Here is a 25,323-nt window from a genome sequence, read left to right as displayed (position 1 = left end):
TATTTCCTGAAGTGCGCGTCTGCAGATAGTACAGGAGATTTGGACCGAAGCCTCGCGGCTTTGGGGGCCTTTCCAATCCTCCCTCGGCATGGTTTTCTAACAGTCATCCTCTGTTCCTCTTCTCTATTGACCTGAGCTCTGAACAGCTCAACAAACATTATGCAGAACCAAGGAGGTGCCACGCGCTGGGCCAGGTGCTGGGGTGAAAGGTGTGAGAGGGATCCCCGGCCCTTGTTCTCCAGGAGGTCACAGTGGGGACCAAGACACACAGACTATGTGGGTAATGTAAACAAAGCGCTACACGAGCAGAGTGCAGGGCTGCTAAGTCTGCCTGGTGGCCAAGGAGAATTCATGAAATAGATGCAATTTTTCTTGAGCTGTGAAGTCAGTGATCTGTGAAAATGCAGTGACGGTGGGAGGAAAGAAAGATGCTGACTGTGGTCATCCTCTCGAATATTCTTCTCTTACCCAACAAGCTCGTGCATGACCGTCCACAGGCTATGACAACCCTGACTAGGCTGCAAAAAGCTCCTTTAGACACAGCCACATTAAGAAAATTCTATTATCTGAACTTGTAGACGTCTATATAAAATAACAATTACACCTCTAAATTCCCTATTGAGTATCTCAGTAATCTACACCAGAAATAAAATAATTAGGACAAAACTGTAATTAGAAAAGATACACGCACCCATATTTTCATAGCAGCACTATTCACAATAGTGCCAAGGCATGGAAGCAACCTAGATGTCCATCAACAGATGAATGGATAAAGAAGATGCGGTATGTGTGTGTGTGTGTGTGTGTGTGTGTACACACACACACACACACACACACACACAGGAATATTACTCAGCCATAAAAGAGAATGAAATAATGCCATTTGCAGCAACATGGATGGACCTAGAGAATATCATACTAAGTGAAGTAAGTCAGAAAGAGAAAGATAAATATCATATAATATCACTTATAGGTGGAATCTAAAAATATGATACAAATGAATTTATATACAAAACAGACATAGATCCACAGACATAGAAAACAGACTTGTGGTTGCCAAGGGGGAGGGAGGGGGAGGGAGGGAATGATTGGGAGGTTGGGATTAGCAGATGCAAACTATTGTATACAGGATGGGTAAACAACAAGGTCCTACTGTATAGCACAGGGAACTATACTCAACATCCTGTGATAAACCATAATGGAAAAGAATATGAAAAAGAATGTATATATGTGTATAATAAAATCACTCTGCTGTATAGCAGAAATTAACACAACATTGTAAATCAACTCTACTGCAATAAAAATTTTTTTGAAAAGATTAAAATAATTAGCCACTAAACTATGCAGAGAAACAGAGACTGCGTGATCTTTTTGATGGCAATACTTTAATATTTGTGTGCTAGATTCTCACAGTGCATTAAACCAAATAGGAACATTAGCAGACTAGCTTCTTAAAACCTGGCTAACCGTTTAGCAAATAAAAGTCGAGTGCCGGGGTGCCAGAGCCACTGCATGTGTTGAGCCTGTCATCCATCTGTTGTGTTCTCTGCCAACTGCTCCACTTGGGGTGCGAGTGGAAGGCATTAGGAGGGAATAAGAAACCATTAAGAAATAAACTCAACTGCAGAGTGAGCAAGCCTCTTTTTCTTTTTCCTATCCTTCTACTACCTCTGTCCTTCTCGGGTTTCTGCTTATTTTAGTGCTATCTTGTATCAATATACTGCCCACAGATAAGACAATTAAATGAGACTTACTCCAGGTAAAGGCAGTCATTTTTCACTGATAATTCAAGCATCATTCTTGTAACTGTAGTAAGTGAGGTCAAGAAGCAGGCGGACAAAACTGTTTTCTTTGTGGCCATTTTAACCATGAATAGAAATTGGTTATAATAAAAAGTTCAATCCTATGTCCAGATTTGACTATACCTTTATTCACTGCAGGATTTTCTGAAATACAGGAGTATGTGTGTGACTCTCTGTTTAAGAGGTATCAACTCCTAATATAAACCTTGACAATTTCACAGAAAGGAAATATCCCATTTTTAGAATAAAGCTGTGTTGTACTTTTTTTTCTCCTCATTTAGTGTTGTGATTTGGACAATAAATTGTCACATACTAATACATATTTTAAATTTTTTGATCTTGGGAAGAACTCTGAAATTCATCTTAATTCTGAATTTCACTGGCAAACTGGATGAAACTAGATAATGCAGGGAGAAAGCCAAATGACAAAAAAAAATTCTTCAGCTTTCTCAACAAATGCCTGTAAGTTTCGGAGTATCTGAGGCATTAATGCTACATCTGGACCAGGGCTGTTGCAGAGTTCATTATAATTCACAACAGCTACCGGCCTTGTCTGCGCTTTCATAAACTGTAACAGCGTCTGCCTTTATTTCCTGAAGCTGCAGTCTTCTCATAAAATGTCTTTTTAAGGGAAAACCGAGATTCAAAGATCACAGTCGTTTCATTTTCCAACAGAAAAGAAATATAAAGACAGTTAGGGAACAATGGATCTGTCCAGTTTGCTCTCACCCTCCTGCAAAGAGCTGGGGCTTCAGAGTTGATGGTGCAAAGATCCGGTACACAAAGCAGCTCTTAATGAGGACAGTTAGCCCAGCTATTTTTAAGACATGCAACTTGGCAACTCTCTCACCACACTATCAGATACACTTCTTAAGCGCCTTAATGCATGTGGCTTTTTACCTCTAGAAGTTTGATTTTTTTAAAAAAAGAACATCACGGTACTAGATGAAACACTTGTATTTTTGATCAAGTAAATATACAATTTATAGATATATTTGATCAAATGAATATAAAATTTACACATATATATATATATAATATCAAAAGCATATTTGGAGAAGAGCATAAATAGAGAAGTTTCTAGATTAGACACTGAGGTAAGGTTTATCTGGACAGTGTGGCCATGATGGGCCTGTCTGGAGGTCAGACAGGATCTCCAGAGAGTCAAGTTTGGGAAGTTTGGAAACATATTTTAAATATAATTTGGAATTAGGAAACCAGACAAAATAAAACTGCATTGTTTTCATAATGCTTATTTCAGAAAGTAAAGCTAGACACAATCCTTTCATTTGGTGAAAAACATATGATGATGATTTTCAAGAGATGGACACAATTTTCTGAGGCCGGGAGAATTATCTCTAAGGATAGGCAGACTTTAAAAGGGTCCATAGATTTCAAGACAAGGGACACAGCCCTCCCTGGAGCAGGAAGGAAGGAAGTCCCCTGTGCAGTTCCCTCTCTTGCCTGCAGATAAATGAATTTAAGATCTAATTCAGAACTGTCTGCAAAGGAAATGTGAGCACTTGAGGGACGCTTCAGACGAGGTAATACGGTAAAGGTGCCAGAGCCATGGATTCACGTGGGTAGAAATTCAAATCCTGACTTCACTAGTAGTTAGCGATGAAACTTTGGGGAATTTTCTCCATCTGTGAAACAGTGATGATAAATCGTACTTCATAGAAATGCAAATCAAAACTACAATGAGATATCATCTCACACCAGTCAGAATGGCCATCATCAAAAAATCTAGAAACAATAAATGCTGGAGAGGGTGTGGAGAAAAGGGAACACTCTTGCACTGCTGGTGGGAATGTGAATTGGTACAGCCACTATGGAGAACAGTATGGAGCTTCCTTAAAGAACTACAAATAAAACTACCATAGGACCCAGCAATCCCACTACTGGGCATATACCCTGAGGAAACCATAATTCAAAAAGAGTCATGTACCAAAATGTTCATTGCAGCTCTATTTACAAAAGCCAGAAGATGGAAGCAACCTAAGTGTCCATCATCGGATGAATGGATAAAGAAGATGTGGCACATATATACAATGGAATTACTCAGCCATAAAAAGAAACGAAATTGAGCTATTTGTAATGAGGTGGATAGACCTAGAGTCTGTCATACAGAGTGAAGTAAGTCAGAAAGAGAAAGACAAATACCGTATGCTAACACATATATATGGAATTTAAGTAAAAAAAAATGTCATGAAGAACCTAGGGGTAAGACAGGAATAAAGACACAGACCTACTAGAGAATGGACTTGAGGATATGGGGAGGGGGAAGGGTAAGCTGTGACAAAGCGAGAGAGAGGCATGGACATATACACACTACCAAACGTAAGGTAGATAGCTAGTGGGAAGCAGCCGCATAGCACAGGGAGATCAGCTCGGTGCTTTGTGACCGCCTGGAGGGGTGGGATAGGGAGGGTGGGAGGGAGGGCGATGCAAGAGGGAAGAGATATGGGAACATATGTATATGTATAACTGATTCACTTTGCTATAAAGCGGAAACTAACACACCATTGTAAAGCAATTATACTCCAATAAAGATGTAAAAAAAAAAAGAATAGCAGGCCATCTGACAATGGGTTAATATATGTAAAGAGATCTTGTAAATCAATAAGAAAAACAACAACAATCCAATGTAAAGAAAGGGCAAGGGCATTTCAGAGAAAAAAATTCATATATAAATGACTTATAATCTCTCATACTTTTAAACATGGAAAGTAAAATAATAATGTGGTATAATGTTTCACCTATTAAATAGAAAATGGAAAAACTCAATAATGTGTGTTGTTGAAGAAGTCATGTGGAAATAGGTGTGTGTCCCACTGCTATGGAGTAATTGTCATGTGGCGAAATTTTTCCAATAAATACTTTAAAAATTAAAAAACAAAATCGTACCTCATAGAGATACCGTGGGGAATGAATGAAATAATGTAAAGAAGTTTCTTGATAGTACTTAGCACATAATAATTATAAAGTAAATGGCCACTATTATTATTATTGTAAAAGTTTGTACTCATATTTTTTGGTTAGGTTGAAAATTCATTAGATTCCTAATATCCAGTTTGTTTTAAGAAGTCAAAGTTTTCTAACATATGTGACTTTTATTTTAACGTTTCCATCCAATATATTTTGAATAAATAATATAAATTCCCTCAAATGAGTTCTAGTTTAGTCTCTTAGTAAGCCAGAGTTTAGAATAAGAGAATCATTAAACTGTTTTCTTTTAAAATTATATCTACTGTTTTCCAAATATTTATTTATCAGGCACTGAGCTGGCAATCTCATGAATTATTTCATCTAATCTTTAAGACAAAACTAGAAGTAGGTACAATATAATTCCCATTTCATAAAAAGAAAACTTAGAAACTGTAAGAGACATGTCCCAAATTACACAGAGTAAGGATTTGAGCTGGGATTCAAACCCAAGATGTTTATAACTCTGGGTATTTAATAATTGAATGACAGAACAATGAGGGCTATCACTTACTGCACACCTACCCCACGAAAAGTGAAATAAATTTATCAAAAGTTTTCCCACTAAAATAAACACTTTAGGACAAATTCTAGGTAATTCAGCAGATCGAAAATTGGTTTTAGCATAAATTAGGCTCTATTTTATTTAATTTTTTACTGTCACATTATTAGGATTAAGATTATTGGAAGATAAGTATTCCTATTTTAAAAAACTATCCCTACTTCTCAAAAAACATATCTGATACATGACATACACAAGTGAAATAGGGAGTGAGGCCATTTTTTATTTGCAATATTCAAGCAGCAAATGCAAGCATGCTTTGAGTGTGAAGTCTGGAGGTAGGGCAGTGGGCAGGATTTGCTGCAGGGGCCCAATCTCATTTTCCCACTGCGCATCATGAGGATGTGAGTTGTGAGCACCTGTGTGTGTGTGTGTGTGTGTGCGTGTGTATGTGTGTATGACATATGTGCGTATGCCCTTGTGTGATCTCATGCATTAAGCCACTCAGTGCTCTTGGAAACTTAACCATCCAATTTACTTGTTTTGACTGACAGTGGCTTCTGTCCAACCAAGCTGACTGGAAGTCACCAGTGACTAATATCTAAGAACCCTTGCTGCATAGAGTAGATTTTCTTATTTGAACCCAGAACAGAAAACTTACCAAATATCTTAGGCAAAATCCTAGCTGTGCTGAGTAAACGTAAAGGGGACAGTTATTTTTCTGTGGTGTGTTGGCAGTAAGGCTATGTATCTATCAGGTTAGAAGGCCTATGCAAGTCTGTACAAGGTAATGCGTATTATAATTACAAAAGAGCATAATTAACTGCTATAGTTCCTCATCTTCAAAGTCTCCGTGATTCCATATTACATAAAGCCTCCTGGGCCTCAGAAGAAAAATGCCACCTCAAGAAACTAATACTTTGTTCAGGGCCTTGACTTAAAAAAATTTACTGCTATCACCTCGACAAACTTCGAAGTGTAGGTTTATTTTAGGATAATGGGATTTATATGCAAATCACTTAATTTATTACTGTATCACATTGTATGTAAGTATAAAGTGCAGTTAATATACAAATTCTACTCTACTCTGCTCAGAATAGGCTTCCCTCCATTCATATAAATTGGTTTTCTAGGGGGAAGGGTGAGCTGTGACAGGGCGAGAGAGAGTCATGGGCATATACACACTAACAAACGCAGTAAGGTAGATAGCTAGTGGGAAGCAGCCGCATGGCACAGGGATATTGGCTCGGTGCTTTGTGACAGCCTGGAGGGGTGGGATGGGGAGGGTGGGAGGGAGGGAGACGCAACAGGGAAGACATATGGGAACATATGTTTATGTATGACTGATTCACTTTGTTATAAAGCAGAAACTAACACACCATTGTAAAGCAATTATACCCCAATAAAGATGTTAAAAAAAAAAAAAAGGATTGGAAGAGAAAAAAAAAAATTGGTTTTCTAGTTTAAATATTAAACCTTAAAAAAAACCTTCCCTTTGAGAATATTTTACCTGAGATATAGGTTCTATGGCACTTTGCATATGTTCTTCTCCAAGTGAGCAAATTCATCTTTTTTTATTTTGTCTTTTAACAGAACTCTTAAGCACTTCTAAATCTAAGAAAAGAACCCCAAAGAATCACAACTGTTGAGAAGCAGAATCCAGGCCAAGCTCGGGGATGCTGTGTGCATCCTCTGGGAGACACGGCTCTGAGGATACATAACACTTTAAGAATAATTTTTCCTTGGAAACTTAGAAAAATCAATCAAGTTATTTTCATCATAAAAGAATGGAAGTACTGTACCCCAAACATAAGTGCCCATCTTTACAACTATATTTAAAGTTTATGAAATTTAAAAAATAAAAAAATTGATATATCCTCATTGGAGTCAAATATTTAAAACTTATAAAGCATGCCAATAGATACATAGTAGCTTTCTTGTTATTTTCATTTTGTGTATATTCATTAGAGATATTTTAAATAAATGGTAACCTGTGGATTATAGAAGTGAGAAAAATGCTCTTGAGGTGACATTTCTTCACTGATGAGTGTTATATACCTTTAACAGCTAAATGAAGTGACAAGTTAGAAGTAGACCTGGCACCACCAGTGACTGGGCCCTTGAAGAGAAGTTATGGTCAAAGACTTGGTGATTCTACAGATGTTGGGAAGGTCCCTGAAGATGCCTGAAACCAGGACCCAAGAGCTAAGTGCAGCCTGATACCATGGTTAGCACCACAGGAAGCTGAACAAATTCTCTGATTGTCTGTGAGGCTCTCTGAGAGCGACTCAAGTAAATTAAACTTGTGGAGACTGCTTGGGGAAACATGAGAGAGAGTTTGCCAGGACAGTGTGCATTGGTTTTAGAGTACCATGGATACGGCCTCTCCTTCACCACGTTAGCTTTTTTCTTTTTAACATCTTTATTGGAGTATAATTGCTTTACAATGGTGTGTTAGTTTCTGCTGTATAACAAAGTGAATCAGCTATACGTATACATATATCCCCATATCCCCTCCCTCTTGCGTCTCCCTCCCACCCTCCCTATCCCACCCCTCTAGGTGGTCACAAAGCACCGAGCTGATCTCCCTATGCTATGCAGCTGCTTCCCACTAGCTATCTATTTTACATTTGGTAGTGTATTTATATGTCCATGACACTCTCACTTTGTCCCAGTTTACCCTTCCCCCTCCCCATGTCCTCAAGTCCATTCTCTACATCTGTGTCTTTATTTCTGTACTGCCCCTAGTTTCATCAGAACCTTTTTTTTTACATTCCATATATATGTGTTAGCATATAGTATTTGTTTTTCTCTTTCTGACTTACTTCACTCTGTATGACAGACTCTAGGTCCATCCACCTCACTATAAATAACTCAGTTATTTATGGCTGAGTAATAGTCCATTGAATATATGTGCCACATCTTCTTTATCCACTGATCTGTCGATGAACACTTCAGCTTTTAAGTTCCCTGGAGACAGTGTCTTCACACAGATCTTGTGAGACTCACTCTTGTCACCAGTTTGACCAAATGGGCCCAAAGGGCTGAGGCTTTCCATTCCCAGAATTACTACATCCAAGTGATTCACTGCTAGCTAGTATATTCCCTTATATCTACTGCAGTTTTACTTTAAGTGGAGTGTTGGGTGAATCATCTCATGAAATTCTTTCTACAGATCTGGGCTTCTAGGAAAAGCAACAGCATCTTTAATTCTGAGTTGTGTTTGCCTGGAACACCACATCTTGCTCCAGCTCCTTCACTCAGCCCAAAATGCCCTTGCTTTTCTAAGAAACTCTATTTTTTTCTGGAGAATTCCTTGGCTTGCATGTTTAACTTCCCAGCCTGCTGCTTTCTCACTCTCACGGTCCTTGATGAAGATTGATTTGATCAACATCTGCAGCAGTTGAGCCTCTTGATTACTCTCTAGCTCCTGTATTGAGTCCCACCTGCTGAGAACTCCTTTTCAGAGCTAAGAGCCTCCTCCACAGCCAGTCAGTAGCACCTTAGGCCTGGTTTCCACAAATAGGATCCAAGAGATGTCACCTCATTTGCACCAAATTCAATTAACAGTATTTATTTTTAGACTCATTTTATGTATTTATTTATTTTTGGGCTGCGTTGGGTCTTCGTTGCTGCACACGGGCTTTCTCTAGTTGCAGCGAGCGGGGGCTACTCTTCATTGTGGTGCTTCACCTTCTCATTACGGTGGCTTCTCTTATTGCAGCACAGGGGCTCTAGGTGCCCGGGCTTCAGTAGTTGTGGCACGCAGGCTCAGTAGTTGTGGAACACGGGCTTAGTTGCTCCGCGGCACGTGGGAGCAACTTCCCGGACCAGGGCTTGAAGCCATGTCTCCTGCATTGGCAGGTGCATTCTTAACCACTTCCCCACCAGGGAAGCCCCAATTAACAGAATACCAATCTTAGTAAATTCTGTTTTAAAATATAACAGGAGAATTTTATCCACTTTCCCTTTATTCATTGTGTAAACCCAATTAAATCTTATTTTACACCCCACAATAAAGAAGTCTAGACCAGAGGGCAGACAGCAGAAGGAAGAAGAACTACAGTCCTGCAGCCTGTGGAACAAAAACGACATTCACAGAAAGACAGACAAGATGAAAAGGCAGAGGGCTATGTACCAGATGAAGGAACAAGATAAAACCCCAGAAAAACAACTAAATGAAGTGGAGATAGGCAACCTTCCAGAAAAAGAATTCAGAATAATGATAGTGAAAATGATCCAGGACCTTGAAAAAAGAATGGAGGCAAAGAGCGAGAAGATGCAAGAAATGTTTAACAAAGACCTAGAATAATTAAAGAACAAACAAACAGAGATGAACAATACAATAACTGACATGAAAACTACACTAGAAGGAATCAACAGCAGAATGACTGAGGCAGAAGAACGGATAAGTGACCTGGAAGACAGAATGGTGGAATTCACTGCTGCAGAACAGAAGAGAGAAAAAAGAAGGAAAAGAACTGAAGACAGTCTAAGACACCTCTGGGACAACATTAAACGCAACAACATTCACATTATAGGGGTTCCAGAAGGAGAAGAGAGAGAGAAAGGACCCAAGAAATTATTTGAAGAGATTATAGTAGAAAACTTCCCTAACATGGGAAAGGAAACAGCCACCCAGTCCAGGAAGCACAGCGAGTCCCATACAGGATAAACCCAAGGAGAAACATGCTGAGACACATAGTAATCAAACTGGCAAAAATTAAAGACAAACAAAAGTTATTGAAAGCAGCAAGGGAAAAATGACAAATAACATACAAGGGAACTCCCATAAGGGTAACAGCTGATTTCTCAGCAGAAACTCTACAAGCCAGAAGGGAGTGGCATGATATACTTAAAGTGATGAAAGGGAAGAAACTACAACCAAGATTACTCGACCCAGCAAGGATCTCATTCAGATTCGATGGAGAAATCAAAAGCTTTACAGACATGCAAAAGCTAAGAGAATTCAGCACCACCAAACCAGCTCTACAACAAATGCTAAAGGAACTTCGCCAAGTGGGAAACACAAGGGAAGAAAAGGACCTACAAAACCAAACCCAAAACAATTAAGAAAATGGTCATAGGAACATACATATCGATAACTACCTTCAACGTGAATGGATTCAGTGCTCCAATCAAAAGACACAGGCTCGCTGAATGGATACAACAATAAGACCCATATATATGCTGTCTACAAGAGACCCACTTCAGACCTAAGGACACATACAGACTGAAAGTGAGGGGATGGAAAAAGATATTCCATGCAAATGGAAATCAAAAGAAAGCTGGAGTAGCAATACTCATATCAGATAAAATAGACTTTAAAGTAAATAATGTTACAAGAGACAAGGAAGGACACTATATAATGATCAAGGGATCAATCCAAGAAGAAGATATAACAATTATAAATATATATGCACACAACATCAGAGCACCTCAATACATAAGGCAACTGCTAATAGCTATAAAAGAGGAAATTAACAATAACACAATAATAGTGGGGGACTTTTAACACCTCACTTGCACCAATGGACAGATTATCCAAAATGAAAATAAATAAGTAAACAAAAGTTTTAAATGACACAAAAGGCCAGATAAATTTAATTGATATTTATAGGACATTCCATCCAAAAACAGTAGATTACACTTTCTTCTCAGGTGCGTACAGAACATTCTCCAGGATAGATCACATCTTGGGTCATAAATCAAGCCACAGTAAATTTAAAAAAATTGAAATCATATCAAGCATCTTTTCTGACCACAACACTATGAGGTCAGAAATCAATTACAGGGAAAAAAACGTAAAAAACACAAACACATGGAGGCTAAACAGTATGTTACTAAATAACCAAGAGATCACTGAAGAAATCAAAGAGAAAATCAGAAAACACCTAGAGACAAATGACAATGAAAACACGATGATCCAAAACCTACGGGATGCAGCAAAAGCAGTTCTAAGAGGGAAGTTTATAGCTATATAAGCCTACCTCAAGAAACAAGAAAAATCTCAAATAAACAATCTAACCTTACAACTAAAGGAACCAGAGAAAGAAGAACAAACAAAACCCAAAGTTAGCAGAAGGAAAGAAATTATATAGATCCGAGCAGAAATAAATGAAATAGAAACAAACAAAACAATAGCAAAGATCAATAAAACTAAAAGCTGGCTCTTTGAGAAGAGAAACAAAATTGATAAACCATTAGCCAGACTCATCAAGAAAAAGAGCGAGAGGACTCAAATCAATAGAATTAGAAATGAAAAAGAAGTTACAAAGACCCCACAGAAATACAAAGCATCCTAAGAGACTACTACAAGCAACTCTATGCCAAAAAAATAGGCAACCTGGAAGAAATGGACAAGTTCTTAGAAAGGTATAACCTTCCAAGACTGAACCAGGAAGAAATAGAAAATATGAACAGACCAATCACAAGTAATGAAATTGAAACTGTGATTAAAAATCTTCCAACACACAAAAGTCCAGGACCCGATGGCTTCACAGGTGAATTCTTTCAAACATTTAGAGAAGAGTAACACCCATCCTTCTCAAACTCTTCCAAAAAATTGCAGAGGAAGGAACACTCCCAAACTCATTCTGGAAGGCCACCATCACCCTGATACCAAAACCAAACCAAGACACTACAAAAAAAGAAAATTACAGACCAATACCGCTCATGAATATAGATGCAAAAATCCTCAACAAAATACAAGCAAACAGAATCCAGAGCACATTAAAAGGATCATACACCATGATCAAGTGGGATTTATCCCAGGGATGCAAGGATTCTTCAGTATACACAAATCAATCAATGTGATACACCATATTAACAAATTGAAGAATAAAAACCATATGATCATCTCAATAGATGTAGAAAAAGCTTTCGACAAAATTCAACACCCATTTATGATAAAAACTCTCCAGAAAGTGGGCATAGAGGGAACCTACCTCAACATAATAAAGGCCATATATGACAAACCCACAGCAAACATAATTTTTAATGGTGAAAAACTGAAAGCATTTCCTCTAAGATCAGGTACAAGACAAGGATGTCCACTCTCACCACTATTATTCAACATAGTTTTGTGAGTCCTAGCCACGGCAATCAGAGAAGAAAAAGAAATAAAAAGACTACAAATTGGAAAAGAAGAAAACTGTCACTCTTTGCAGATGACATGATACTATACATAGAGAATCCTAAAGGTGCCACCAGAAAACTACTAGAGCTCATCAATGAATTTGGTAAAGGAGCAGGATACAAAATTAATGCACAGAAATCTCTTGCATGCCTATACACTAATGATGAAATATCTGAAAGAGAAATTAAGTAAACAGTCCCATTTACCAGTGCAACAAAAAGAATAACATACCTACGAATAAACCTACCCGGGGAGACAAAAGACCTGTATGCAGAAAACTATAAGACACTGATGAAAGAAATTAAAGAAGATACCAACAGATGGAGAGATATACCATGTTCTTGTATTGGAAGAATCAATATTGTGAAAATGATTCTACTACCCAAAGCAATCTACAGATTCAATGCAATCCCTATCAAAATACCAATAGCATTTTTTACGGAACTAGAACAAAAAATCTTAAAATTTGTATGGAGACAAAAAGACCCCGAATAGCCAAAGCAGTCTTGAGGGAAAAAAACGGAGCTGGAGGAATCAGACTCCCTGACTTCAAACTACTTTACAAGTAATCAAGACAATATGGTACTGGCACAAAAACAGAAATATAGATCAATGGAACAAGATAGAAAGCCCAGAGATAAACCCACACACCTATGGTCAACTAATCTATGACAAAGGAGGCAAGAATATATAATGGAGAAAGACAGTCTCTTCAATAAGTGGTGCTGTCAAAACTGGACAGCTACATGTAAAAGAATGAAATTAGAACACTCCCTAACACCATACACAAAAATAAACTCAAAATGGATTAGAGACCTAAATATAAGACCGGACACTATAAAACTCTTAGAGGAAAACATAGGAAGAACACTCTTTGACATAAATCACAGCAAGATCTTTTTTGATCCACCTCCTAGAGAAATGGAAATAAAAACAAAAATAAACAAATGGGACCTAATGAAACTTCAAAGCTTTTGCAAAGCAAAGGAAACCATAAAGAAGACGGAAAGACAACCCTCAGAAGAGAAGACAACCCTCAGAGAAAATATTTGCAAACAAACCAACAGACAAAGGATTAATCTCCAAAATATATAAACAGCTTATGCAGTTCAATATTAAAAAAACAAACAACCCAATCCAAAAATGGGCAGAAGACCTAAATAGACATTTCTCCAAAGAAGACATACAGATGGCCAAGAGGCACATGAAAAGCTGCTCAACACCACTAATTATTAGAGAAATGCAAATCAAAACTACAATGAGGTATCACCTCACAGCAGTTAGAATGGGCATCATAAGAAAATCTACAAACAACAAATGATGGAGGGGGTGTGGATAAAGGGAACCCTCTTATACTGTTGGTGGGAATGTAAATTGATACAGCCACTATGGAGAACAGTATGGAGGTTCCTTAAAATACTAAAAATAGAATTACCATATGATCCAGCAATCCCACTACTGGGCATATACCCAGAGAAAACCATAATTCAAAAAGAGTCATGTACCACAGTGTTCATTGCAGCACTATTTACAATAGCCAGGTCATGGAAGCAACCTAAATGCCCATCGACAGATGAATGGATAAAGAAGACGTGGTACATGTATAATAAAATTATTTTTAAAATGGAATATTACTCAGCCATAAAAGGAACGAAATTGGGTCATTTGTAGAGACGTGGATGGATCTAGAGACTGTCATACAGAGTGAAGTAAGTCAGAAAGAGAGAAACAAATATCGTATATTAACGCATATATGTGGAACCTAGAAAAATGGTACAGATGAACCGGTTTTCAGGGCAGAAATTGAGACACAGATGTAGAGAACAAATGTATGCACACCAAAGGGGGAAAGCGGCAGTGGGTGGTGGTGGTGCTGTGATGAATTGGGCGATTGGGATTGACATGTATACACTGATGTGTATAAAATGGATGACTAATAAGAACCTCCTGTATAAAAAAGAAAAAAAAGATTTGTTCATATGGTGGTATAAGTAATCCCTCTCTTGTATGTACGTTCTAATTATCTTTTCTCAATTTGTCTTTTCTATTTTGCCTGGCATTTTACTGTTTCTATAATCATATGTATGATTTGATTTTTAAAAAAAGTAGCATAACTCAGCTCTAAGATATACGAAAAAAAAAAGAAGTCTAATAATCTATTTTATAGTCCAAGTTCTCCAATGATTCTGTACTTGGCAAAGAAAAAAGGAAAGAGTTCCCATATTCAAGTAATTTTTAAAATCCCAATGATCTGAAATCTAAACAATCTGAACAATATATTTTAGGAAGAGATTGGTGAAATGGGTATATAAAGCAAATTTGGACTGGGCAAGCTCTTCAAGAGTTAGGTGATTAAGTAGTATTCTCTTGGGGAAATGGCATTTTGAAGGATTCAGACCTTTAAACAAGTGTCTGAAGGAACTTTTACTTATTGAAGTGTCTTCGTTTAATGTCATCAGAAAGATTAAGCAAGAGGACAGCAGCCCAAATAATCATTAGCTTGCAGCAAGGTACCATTGTTTACAAAGTTTGTTGGGTTTTACTGAGTCTACCATTTACAGAAGCAAAGAATTTGCATATCAGGCTGAATAATTTCTAAAAGAAACAGAGCAATATCAGTGAAGCAGTCAGATATCAGAGACACGTTTAAGAAGGGCTCAGAAAATAAGTTCTGAACCTCCTACCACTTCAGCTTCAGTTCCCCTCGTGACAATGATAGCTTCATAACCACAGGGGTCATGACCCTCTAGATAGTGAGGCAAAATGGACTCACTTGATAATTAGTGCAGCTAGAACAGCTACGAAAATTTATGTTAAATTTATTTTAGTGAAGAAGAGAATTTTCTTAGCATCAATATGTAAAACTCTAATAATTCAACAATCTAAGTGAAAAATAAGACAAGATAATTGCAGTCTAATTTACAAATATAACAATTTTTTTAAGTTTCCTGAATAAGTATGCTAACCTCTTGTGAGTGGACTCATTATTTAGAATCATCTTTACAGTATTAGAGAAGACAATGTGAAAATCATTTTATTGATGGATTGAAATATATTTCTTGTATTTTTATTTATCATATTTCATGCAATACTTTATTTTTAAATGTTTATTTATGTCTGCAGTGAAATACATATTAAAAGATCCTATATCATGTGGTCACTTATTTGTGGAATCTTAAAAAATGATACAAATGAACTTATCTACAAAAACAGAAACAGAGTCACAGACATAGAAACCAGACTTACGGTTACCAAAGGGGAAAATGGGGGAGTGATAAATTAGGAGCTTGGGATTAACAGATACACAATACTATAAATAAAATAGGTAAACAACAAGGGCCTACTGTGTAACACAGGGAACTATATTCAATATCTTGTAATAAACTACAAGGGAAAAGAATCTGAGAAAGAATAGATTTATATATATATATATATATGTATAGCTGAATCACTTTGCTGTACACCTGAAACTAACACAACCTTGTAAATCACCTAGACTTCAATTTAAAAAGAGAGAAAAGATAAAACATATCAATAAGTAACCCTCCCCCGCAAGAAAGATACTATACCAACCATAAAATAGTGAAATTAAGAAACTTTGGGTCTCTTAGAATAATGACTAATGTTCTGAAGCAACTGTTTTCTGCAAAGGACCAGACAGTAAATGTCTTAGAATCTCTGCCACAATTACTAGACACTGCTGTGTGGCACAAAAGCAGCCTTAGCCATTATGAAGACCCATGAGCATGGCTGTGCTCCAGTAAAACCTGATTTACTAAATCATACAGCAGGAATTTTTGGCAGCCCTCCTGCAGGGTCACAGTTTGCTGACTGCCCCCCGCCCCCCGAAATACCAGACTTGTTCCATGTATTTTCCCTTCCTCTCTGATACAACCTGGTAAAATAGCTACAAAGCTTAATCAAGGGTCTGATCCACATACCTTTTCCCCAGGAATTCCAGGAGCACCCAATTCACCTTTAAGACCAACTGCACCCTGAAATATAGAAATGCTCATTAGGAGTTTTTTCAAAGGTGTATTAATTGCTAAGGTTGTCATAGATGAGTTGATTTTGCTCGCACCAAAGTGTGTGCCGTTAAGTTTTTTTTCCTGTTATTCACAAGTCATTAAACTATACTTTTGACAATTAATAAATTATCAGAAATTTAATAATAAATATCAGAGTGCTAATCAAAACTCAAACTAGACATTCTCCACACAGACATATGCAGTACAGCTTTCTCATTTCTTTTATATTTATCAAAGGTTAAGGAATGGTTCTATTGCTGTTACTTCAACTAGTACCTGGTACTTTCAATTCAAATAAGTCATGAAATTTCAGACTCCAAGGTACCCATATTTTTATATTTAGTGTGCCTGACCTTCCATTACATCCTCCAGGAAAACACTCCGAAGCTGGGTCAATCCTTTTGTCAATTTCCTTGCTCATCCACGTTAACTGGAAAAATCTGCTCAGTGAAGCTGATGGGCTACCTTTATCTGCCTTTATGGCTCTTTCACAAATTCAGTCTAATAAATTTATCCTTGAGACAGTGGACAATAATGTAAACTTTCTGAATGAATTTCTCTATTACTAATGCTTGGTAGAGATTAATAAACACATTAGAATTCTATGAGTATATAATACCATTATTACCCTGATATTACCTGTTAATTTCAGATTTAAGGCATACAAATAAATGTCAACTTCAAGTTCCTATAGATTAGATGAGATTGTATCAGATGGAGTAAAATTACAAAAACAAACCTGTCAATTAATCCAATATGCTCAATATTAGATTAGAAAGGATAAAGAAATATTCTTTAATTCTCATATTGACATAGACAAAAATTCAAAACCATAAATATTAAATCTTGCTTCTTTGAGGTTATTACTAAGGGAAAAATATTCCTTCTTTTAAAAAATTATGAACATATTTTGATTCAATTATTTTTTATTGGTGTGGTGTGTCTTCGGAACGGGCACATGAGTAATGTCACACTGGAAAAAAAATAAAGGGAAATTCACTAGTAATCTCTGGGTTAACACACTAGACCACTCAAAATGGAAACTTCCATACAGTGAGATTGGAGAGTAGGGGTAGTAGAAAAAAAACAATACCAAAGTTTTTGACTATAGAGTCAAGTAAGTTAACATTTCATCTTAAATTAGTTTGATCTTCTCTAAAAGTATACCTACAAAGCAATCATTTCATAAAGCCTACACTTTTCGGGAAATTAACTTGATACGGAAGGTAATAATACAAAACTAAACTGGAAAATTATTCCCCAAATAGACCTCAGATCATACTCCTCCTTAGGTTCAGGAACATTGAAATTGAGCTGCTATGTTATAAAACTGAGGGAATTTCAACTCTGAAGTGGGTGAAGGTATTAGCAAGGGTATTAAAGAACTGAGAAAGTAATGTAGTTGCTAAGTAATTAGGCTGCTAACCACATCTGCTAAGAAAAGGGAATTAAAAGATTCAGAAAATTACAATCATTGAGTCTAAATGAAAGAAAAGTCTTAATTATTATTTCAAATAATGTCATCCAGAGTTTAGTCTTGGACAGAGGGCATGGTTAGGATGGTCTGATTGGGTGGCCTGATACAGAATATTCATCATAGCTATGTGTTCATAAGCAGTGGTTGAATCTCAAACTCTCTCCAAGAGAGGGGGTCATAAGCTTTATGAAGAAAAAAGCAGTAAATCAGACTTATGAAGCATCACAGTGTGGATGAAAAAATAGGCAAATAAACACTAAGTCATCCCAAAACTTGTGACTTTTCTCCAAATATTTCTGATTCATCATTAACTAGTGGGTAACATCAAGCTAAAACTAATCAGGTCACTATGTAAATTTTTTTAAATGCTTTTGTTTGTAAAGGAAAAAGTGTAGTAGAACATTAGTGAATAATATAACAGTTCTTAACGATTTAGCTTATCTAGCTCCTTCTCTGCAAACTGACTCTTCGCCCTGCTTGGCAAGGTCCACTGGGCAACTGGGGCAGAGAATTCACAGGTTCTAGAAACAGCTGAGTTGATGACTTAGACCTTCCTTGTGGTAGAATATTCATTCATTCAACGTATTTTTAGCTCCTATTATGTGCTGTTCTATGTATGGTGCTCAAGGAACTCATATTCTAGTGGGGGAATAAATGGAGGTATAATGATAACATGTCAAGTGACGATAAAAGTGCTAAGAAAAGAAAGAAGACAGAGGTGGAATGAAGGGATGCTTTTTACACAGAGATGTCAGAAGAGGCCTTTCTATTTTTTTTTATTTAATTAATTAATTTATTTAATTTTTTTGGCTGTGTTGGGTCTTCGTTTGTGTGTGAGGGCTTTATCCAGTTGCGGTGAGCGGGGGCCACTCTTCATCGCGGTGCGCGGGCCTCTCACTGTCCCGGCCTCTCCCGCTGCAGAGCACAGGCTCCAGACGCGCAGGCTCAGTAGTTGTGGCTCACAGGCCTAGCCGCTCCACGGCATGTGGGATCTTCCCAGACCAGGGCTCGAACCCGTGTCCCCTGCATTGGCAGGCAGATTCTTAACCACTGCACCAATCAGGGAAGTCCCCAGGCCTTTCTATTTTAAAGTGATTTATGAGAGAGAGCCTAAATGATGTGAAGGAAAGAGAAATGTGAATATCTAGAACATTCCAGGTATATGTAGCCTGGTGCAAAGACCTTGGAACAGACATGAACAAGGGGAGAGTGTAGGAGCCACTATAGGGAGAGGTAGCGGGGTAGGGAGAGCTCTACACATTATGGGAAGCTTTGTGGCCCGTGGTTAGAGCTTCAATGTTATCTTGAGGGGAACAGGAAGCCATGGGTGGGTTTTGATCCAGGTGGGACAAGATTTACTTACAGGATTATTCAGAACAGCTGTCTAACTCATAGTGTACAGGCATAAATAAAGTAAAATTTGCTCTTTATAAAGCTGCCACAGATGACAGTAAGGATTCTCAAAACGTAAGACCTGGGCTTCCCTGGTGGCGCAGTGGTTGGGAGTCCACTTGCCAGTGCAGGGGACGCGGGTTCGTGCCCCGGTCCGGGAAGATCCCACATGCCGCAGAGCAGCTGGGCCCGTGAGCCATGGCCGCTGAGCCTGCGCGTCCGGAGCCTGTGCTCCGCAATGGGAGAGACCACAACAGTGAGAGGCCCACGTAACGCAAAAAAAAAAAAAAAAAAAAAAAAAATAAGACCTTCAGAAATATTGTAATGAGTAATACATAACTTGGAAAGAGATTTGGGAACTGTATTCTCAAAACTTTTCTCATTTTATCTCATTGGGCCAAAAGTAAAATGAGAAAAATGAGAATGAGAAAAATTAAATTTCAAAAACTAGCACACTATATCTAAAAAAAGTCTTGTCAAATAAGATTGGGAACAAAAGACACAGATTTGAATGAAATACTTAAATCACTGAGTGATCTTTTGAAGAAATGACTGTCATTAAATTATTAATATTTACTATGAGTGGCATATAACAACTCAAGGTTTTTATAACCTAAAACATGTAATCAATTGAAAATTCTAAGGAATTATTTCACAAAATGAAGATGTGTTTGATTTTAATCAAACCACGTATGAAACTCAACTCAATCTAAAAGGATTACCCTCTACCTCTCCTTCAACACATGACTGTGGATAAAAAAGTAGGGGAAACATACATTTGCTAAGTATCTACTATGTACCAGTTCCTGGTACTAAGTATTCCTTCTTCACAATAAGCTGTTGACTCAGTGTTATTAAGCACCATTTTCAAAGCAAGTAAGAGGTGGACAGGATTCAATCCCAAGTCATTCAGGCTCCAAAGTGGTACTCCTTCTAATATACTGTCCTACAGCCCCTAAATATACTCTCTTGGTCTTACACACCAAAAGAAAAACCTTGAGAACAACATCTGGTTGCCTTAGTAACACTGCACTTCTGATCATTTCACAAAATCAACTATTCAATATGCCTTAGAGCAAAAATGACTTTTGATCTTCAAACTGTGCAGGCAGTATTTTGTGCACCTGCTCTAGTAATGAAACTTATATACAAGACTCAAACACAGGTGGAAAGCCATCTTTATTTACTGCCCATTAAAGTTGCAGGATCACGTAGTACAATAAGAACAGAAATGTACTCATCAACTCCTCAAAAGGAAAATACATCCATGTTTATTAAAAAAAGCTGATCACATTCATGGCCATGGTCATCTGAAGTTGTATTTGCACATCAAGGATTATGCTGGTTTAATTAAATGCTGGTGCATGTACTGAAACAATAAAGGAAGTATAGTGATTATTTGCCTTCTTTTGTAGGTTATCAATTTATTTTATCCCAGCTGTCATTGCCTTGCCACTAAAATCTCTTGCCATTATGAATTTTGTGTAGTCTGGAAGTTAAAACAAATGTTATTATTTTTTAAATGTATCATAAATGGGAAATTATGTAATACATTATAACTCTAAGATACATTTTGTATAGTTTATAGATTTGGCATACAATAAATTTTCTAATAATTATGATCTTTTTTATTTCTGTGGTATCAGTTGTACCATGCCCTCTTTCATTTTTATTGTTTATTTGAGTCCTCTCTTTTTTTCTTGGTGAGTCTAGCTAGCTATAGGCTTGTCAATTTGTTTCTCTCTTCAGAAAAGCAGTTACATTGATCTTCTCCATTGTATTTTTAGTCTCTATTTCATTTATTTATGCTCTAATTTTTTTTTTTTTGGCAGTACGCGGGCCTCTCACTGTTGTGGCCTCTCCCATTGTGGAGCACAGGCTCCGGACGCAGGCTCAGCAGCCATGGCTCATGGGCCCAGCCTCTCCATGGCATGTGGGATCTTCCCGGACTGGGTCACGAACCTGCGTCCCCTGCATCGGCCGGCGGACTCTCAAACACTGCGCCACCAGGGAAGCCCTGCTCTAAATTTTATTTCCTTCCTTCTACTAACTTTGGACTTCATTTGTTCTTCTTTTGCTAGTTCATTAAGGTGTAAAGTTAGGTTGTTTATTCGAGCCTCTGATTGTTTCTTGAGATGGGCACTTATCTCTATGAACTCCTCTCTTAGAACTGCTTTTGTTGCATCCCACAAATTTTGGTATGTTATATTTCCATTTTCTTTGGTCTCAAGGTAATTTTTCATTTCTTTTTTGACTTCTTTTTTCACCCACTGGTTGCCCAGTAGCATGTTGTTTAATCTCTACATTTGTGAATGTTCCAGTTTCCTTCGTGTAATTAATTTCTAGTTTCATACCACTGTGGTCAGAAAAATATGCTTGATACAATTTCAATCCTTTTAAATTCATTAAGACTTGTTTCATGGCCTAAAGTACAATCTGTTCTAGAAAATGTTCCATATATATTTGAGAAGAATATATTCTATTGCTTTCAGAGGGAATGTTCTATATATATCTCTTAAGTTCCTCTGATTCATCTGTCATTTAAGGCTAGTGTTTCCTTATTGATTTTCTGTCTGGATGATGTATCCATTGATGTAGTGGGGTATTAAAGTTTCCTACTATTATTGTATTACTGACTACTTCTCCCTTTAGGAATGTTAATATTTGCTTTATATATTTAGGCACTTCTGGGTTAAGTGCATAAATACTTACAAATGTTACATCCTCTTGTTGGATTGACCCCTTTATCATTATATAAAACCCACCTTTGGCTCTTATTACATTCCTTGTTTAAAGTCTATTTTGTCTGATATAAGTATAGCTACTCAGCTTCCTTTTGATTTCCATTTGCAAAAGATTGGAATATCTTTTCCAATCCCTTCGCTTTCAGTTTGTGTGTGTCCTTACATATAAAGTGTATTTTATAGGTAGCATATAGATGGATCTTCTTTCCAAACTATATTATAAAGTTATAGTAATTAGAACAGTGTGGTATTGGCATAAAAACAGACACATATATCAGTGGAAAAGAACAGAGAATCCAAAAATAAACCCACACATATATGGTCAATTAATTTATGACAAAGGAGTCACAAATATATAGTGGGGAAAGGATAGCCTCTTCAATAAATAGTGTTGGCTATTTATAATAGCCAAGACATGGAAGCAACCTAAATGTCCATCGACAGATGAATGGATAAAGAAGATGTGGTACATATATAGAATGGAATAATACCCATAAAAAAGAATGAAATAATGCCATTTGAAGCAACACGGATGGACCTAGAGATTATCATACTAAATGAAGCCCTACAGAGAATGACAAATATCATATGATATTGCTTATACATGGAATCTAAAAAAGAATGATACAAATGAACTTATATGCAAAACAGAAATAGACCCACAGACATAAAAAACAAACTTATGTTACCAAAGAGGAAAGGAGGGAGTGATAAATTAAGAGTTTGGGATTAATATATACACCCTACTATATATAAAACAGATAACCAACAAGGACCTACTGTATAGCATGTGGAACTATACTCAATATTTTGTAATAATCTATAAGGGAAAAGAATCTGAAAAAGAATATATATAGATAACTGAATCACTTTGCTGTATACCTGAAACTGACACAACACTGTAAATCAACTATACTTCAATAAAAAATAAATAAAAATTTTAAAATAAATAAACAGTGAGTGCTGAGAAAACTGCAGAGCCACATGCAAAGAAGAATGAAACTTGACCAATATCTTATACCATACAAAAAAATTAACCCAAAATGGATTAAAGACTTGAACGTAAGATCTGAAACCATAGAATTCCTAGAAGAAAACATAGGCAGTAAGCCCCTCAACATACATCTTGGTGATAATTTTTTTGAATATGTCTCCAAAAGCAAAAGTAACAAAAATAAACAAGTGTGATCTCAAGGGCAAAAATAAATGCCCATCCCAAACCCAAATATTTCTTCTCAAGCACTTGCTTAGGTGCCAGAAGTTCCCATGGAAGGTACAATGGTGGACCCTCCTTTGGGAGTCAAAAGACCAAGGATGGCTTGGCTGAAGCTTGCTGTGCAACTTTGAGGGATCAGTCATTTCACAAACTTCAGTCTCTTACCTTTTAAAATAAGGAGTCCACGTAGATTATATAAATAATTTAGAACCATGGACTTCCAAGTTAAGGCATGAAAAGAATTTAAATCTGTTCTACCTTGGAAAGATAGTAAGAACATAATCAACTCCTAATCTTAGCAGGAATTAATCTACCTAGTTAGCTAACAAAAGACGTGACTCATAGAAAACAAACTTATGGTTACCAGAGGGAGATGGAGGGGGAGACAAATTAGGAGTTTGGGATTAACATATACACACTACTACATATTAAACAGATAACCAACAAGGACCTACTGTATAGCACAGGGAACTATACTCAATGTCTTGTAATAACCTATAATTGAAAAGAATCTGAAAAAGAATATACTTATATATAGAGAGTCAGTTATATATATATATATCGCTGAATAACTCTGCTGTACTCCTGAAGCTAACAAAACATTGTAAATTAACTATACTTCAATTAAAAAAATGGTTAATAAAAAGACATGACTCAAAGAGTGAGGAATAGACAGCTCTGTTTTGAGAAGGACAGGGAGAAAGGAAAAGCATGGATCCTGGCTAGACTCAGATCTGCACAGGTCCAGGTCACCCACCATCTTCTCTAGCAAACTCTCTCCCCAGTCTCCCCAAGACTGTTACCTCAGGGCCCCTGCAACCCTCCTACAGCACCTAACTGGTGTGGCCTTGTAAGGTCTTCTATCTCCTTCCAGATGTAAAATCCTGGAACATAGCCTGTTCCTTCTATCCACTCTAACACCCAGCACTAGGCCTTATGCAGAGCAGGTGCTCAACAAAGGTGAGCTGTATGAATAAAGGGTGGGGAAGAATCTTCAGTGGAGACCTATCAGCAGACAGAGAAACAGGAGTTCGTCACATATCTGGGGAAGAAAATGCTAAGGAAGGCTAGAGCCCAACTAAAAGACACTTTCTTGCTTCACAGTTTTGCTTGTGGTTTACAGGTACATTTTAGGCCAGCCTTCCAGTTGGAATACAAAAGCAGACTTACATGCCAATATAGTCTTCCTTATTTCAGTGATCAGCACTTAAATACAGCCCTCGATAGCCTTTCACAGAAATGTGCATTTGTATGGGACACAGAAACATGAGGTGGACACAATTGTGAAGTCACTTTTGGACGAATCCTCTTTTGTCCCGACAGCGTTGGCTGGTGTCTTACCTGCTCTCCTTTGTCCCCCTTCTGTCCAGGTGAGCCTGGAACTCCCAGTAATCCTGCTTCTCCCTGAGCAGAAATGAATTTTGTGTTATCAAATATTCTGTCATGTTGAACTAAAACCCCATAGTCTATAAATAAGAAGTTGACAATAGTAAGACAAAGCTTTGCTTTCCTGGGAGCTGATGCAGGTCCCTCCGCTGGGAGGCCCTTCTCCCCTCATCATAAGGCTCATACCCCCTATTCCAAACGCCCGCCAGCATCATCTCCTCCCCGAGACCTTCCATGGGCTGGAACGTGCGCTCTCCTCCACGCACCCTGCACCTCGTACTAGCCTTTAGCACGGAGCTTCCTGTGCAGAGCTATTCACTTGAGGAAATGAAAGCTTCCTCTAAACTCCCACCTCACCCTCCCCACCACTACTCCAGCCCGGAAGGGAAGTGGCGCAGGATGCCCTAAGCCTAAGCGTGCATCCAGTCATGGTGCCGGGGACCTTCTGCTCTAGAAGCTGGGCAAGTCTCCCTTCCCTTTGTACTGGTGTAGAGGAAAGCCATCAGAGATCACTCAGGCCTCTGAGTGCCATTAACATCCACAAAAGACGTTTGTGTAGCCCAACGGGCCCAGGCTTCCTAACCAGGAAGGGGCAAGCAAAACAAATTCTTTGGGCAATAACAGAGCTCCTCTGCACTTCCTGTACAACTCAC

General features: G+C 37.6%; 1 protein-coding gene across 1 annotated transcript in view; it reads right to left on the bottom strand.

Moving 5' to 3' along the window:
* Positions 1-25,323, bottom strand: part of COL19A1 (collagen type XIX alpha 1 chain) — a gene marked incomplete at both ends in the record, with an annotated part of 350,042 nt that overhangs the window by 268,847 nt on the left and 55,872 nt on the right. Inside the window, 2 exons of the mRNA XM_082669016.1 lie at positions 16,369-16,422; positions 24,626-24,688. Coding sequence (XP_082525142.1) covers positions 16,369-16,422; positions 24,626-24,688 — 117 coding nt within the window. The remainder of the gene's footprint in view (positions 1-16,368; positions 16,423-24,625; positions 24,689-25,323) is intronic.

This window comes from Grampus griseus (genome assembly GCF_964374135.1).
Source record: "Grampus griseus genome assembly, chromosome: 13".
Taxonomy (NCBI): domain Eukaryota; kingdom Metazoa; phylum Chordata; class Mammalia; order Artiodactyla; family Delphinidae; genus Grampus; species Grampus griseus.
The sequence above is the reverse complement of the archived record's forward strand: the minus strand, read 5'-3'. Positions and strand labels throughout refer to the sequence as shown.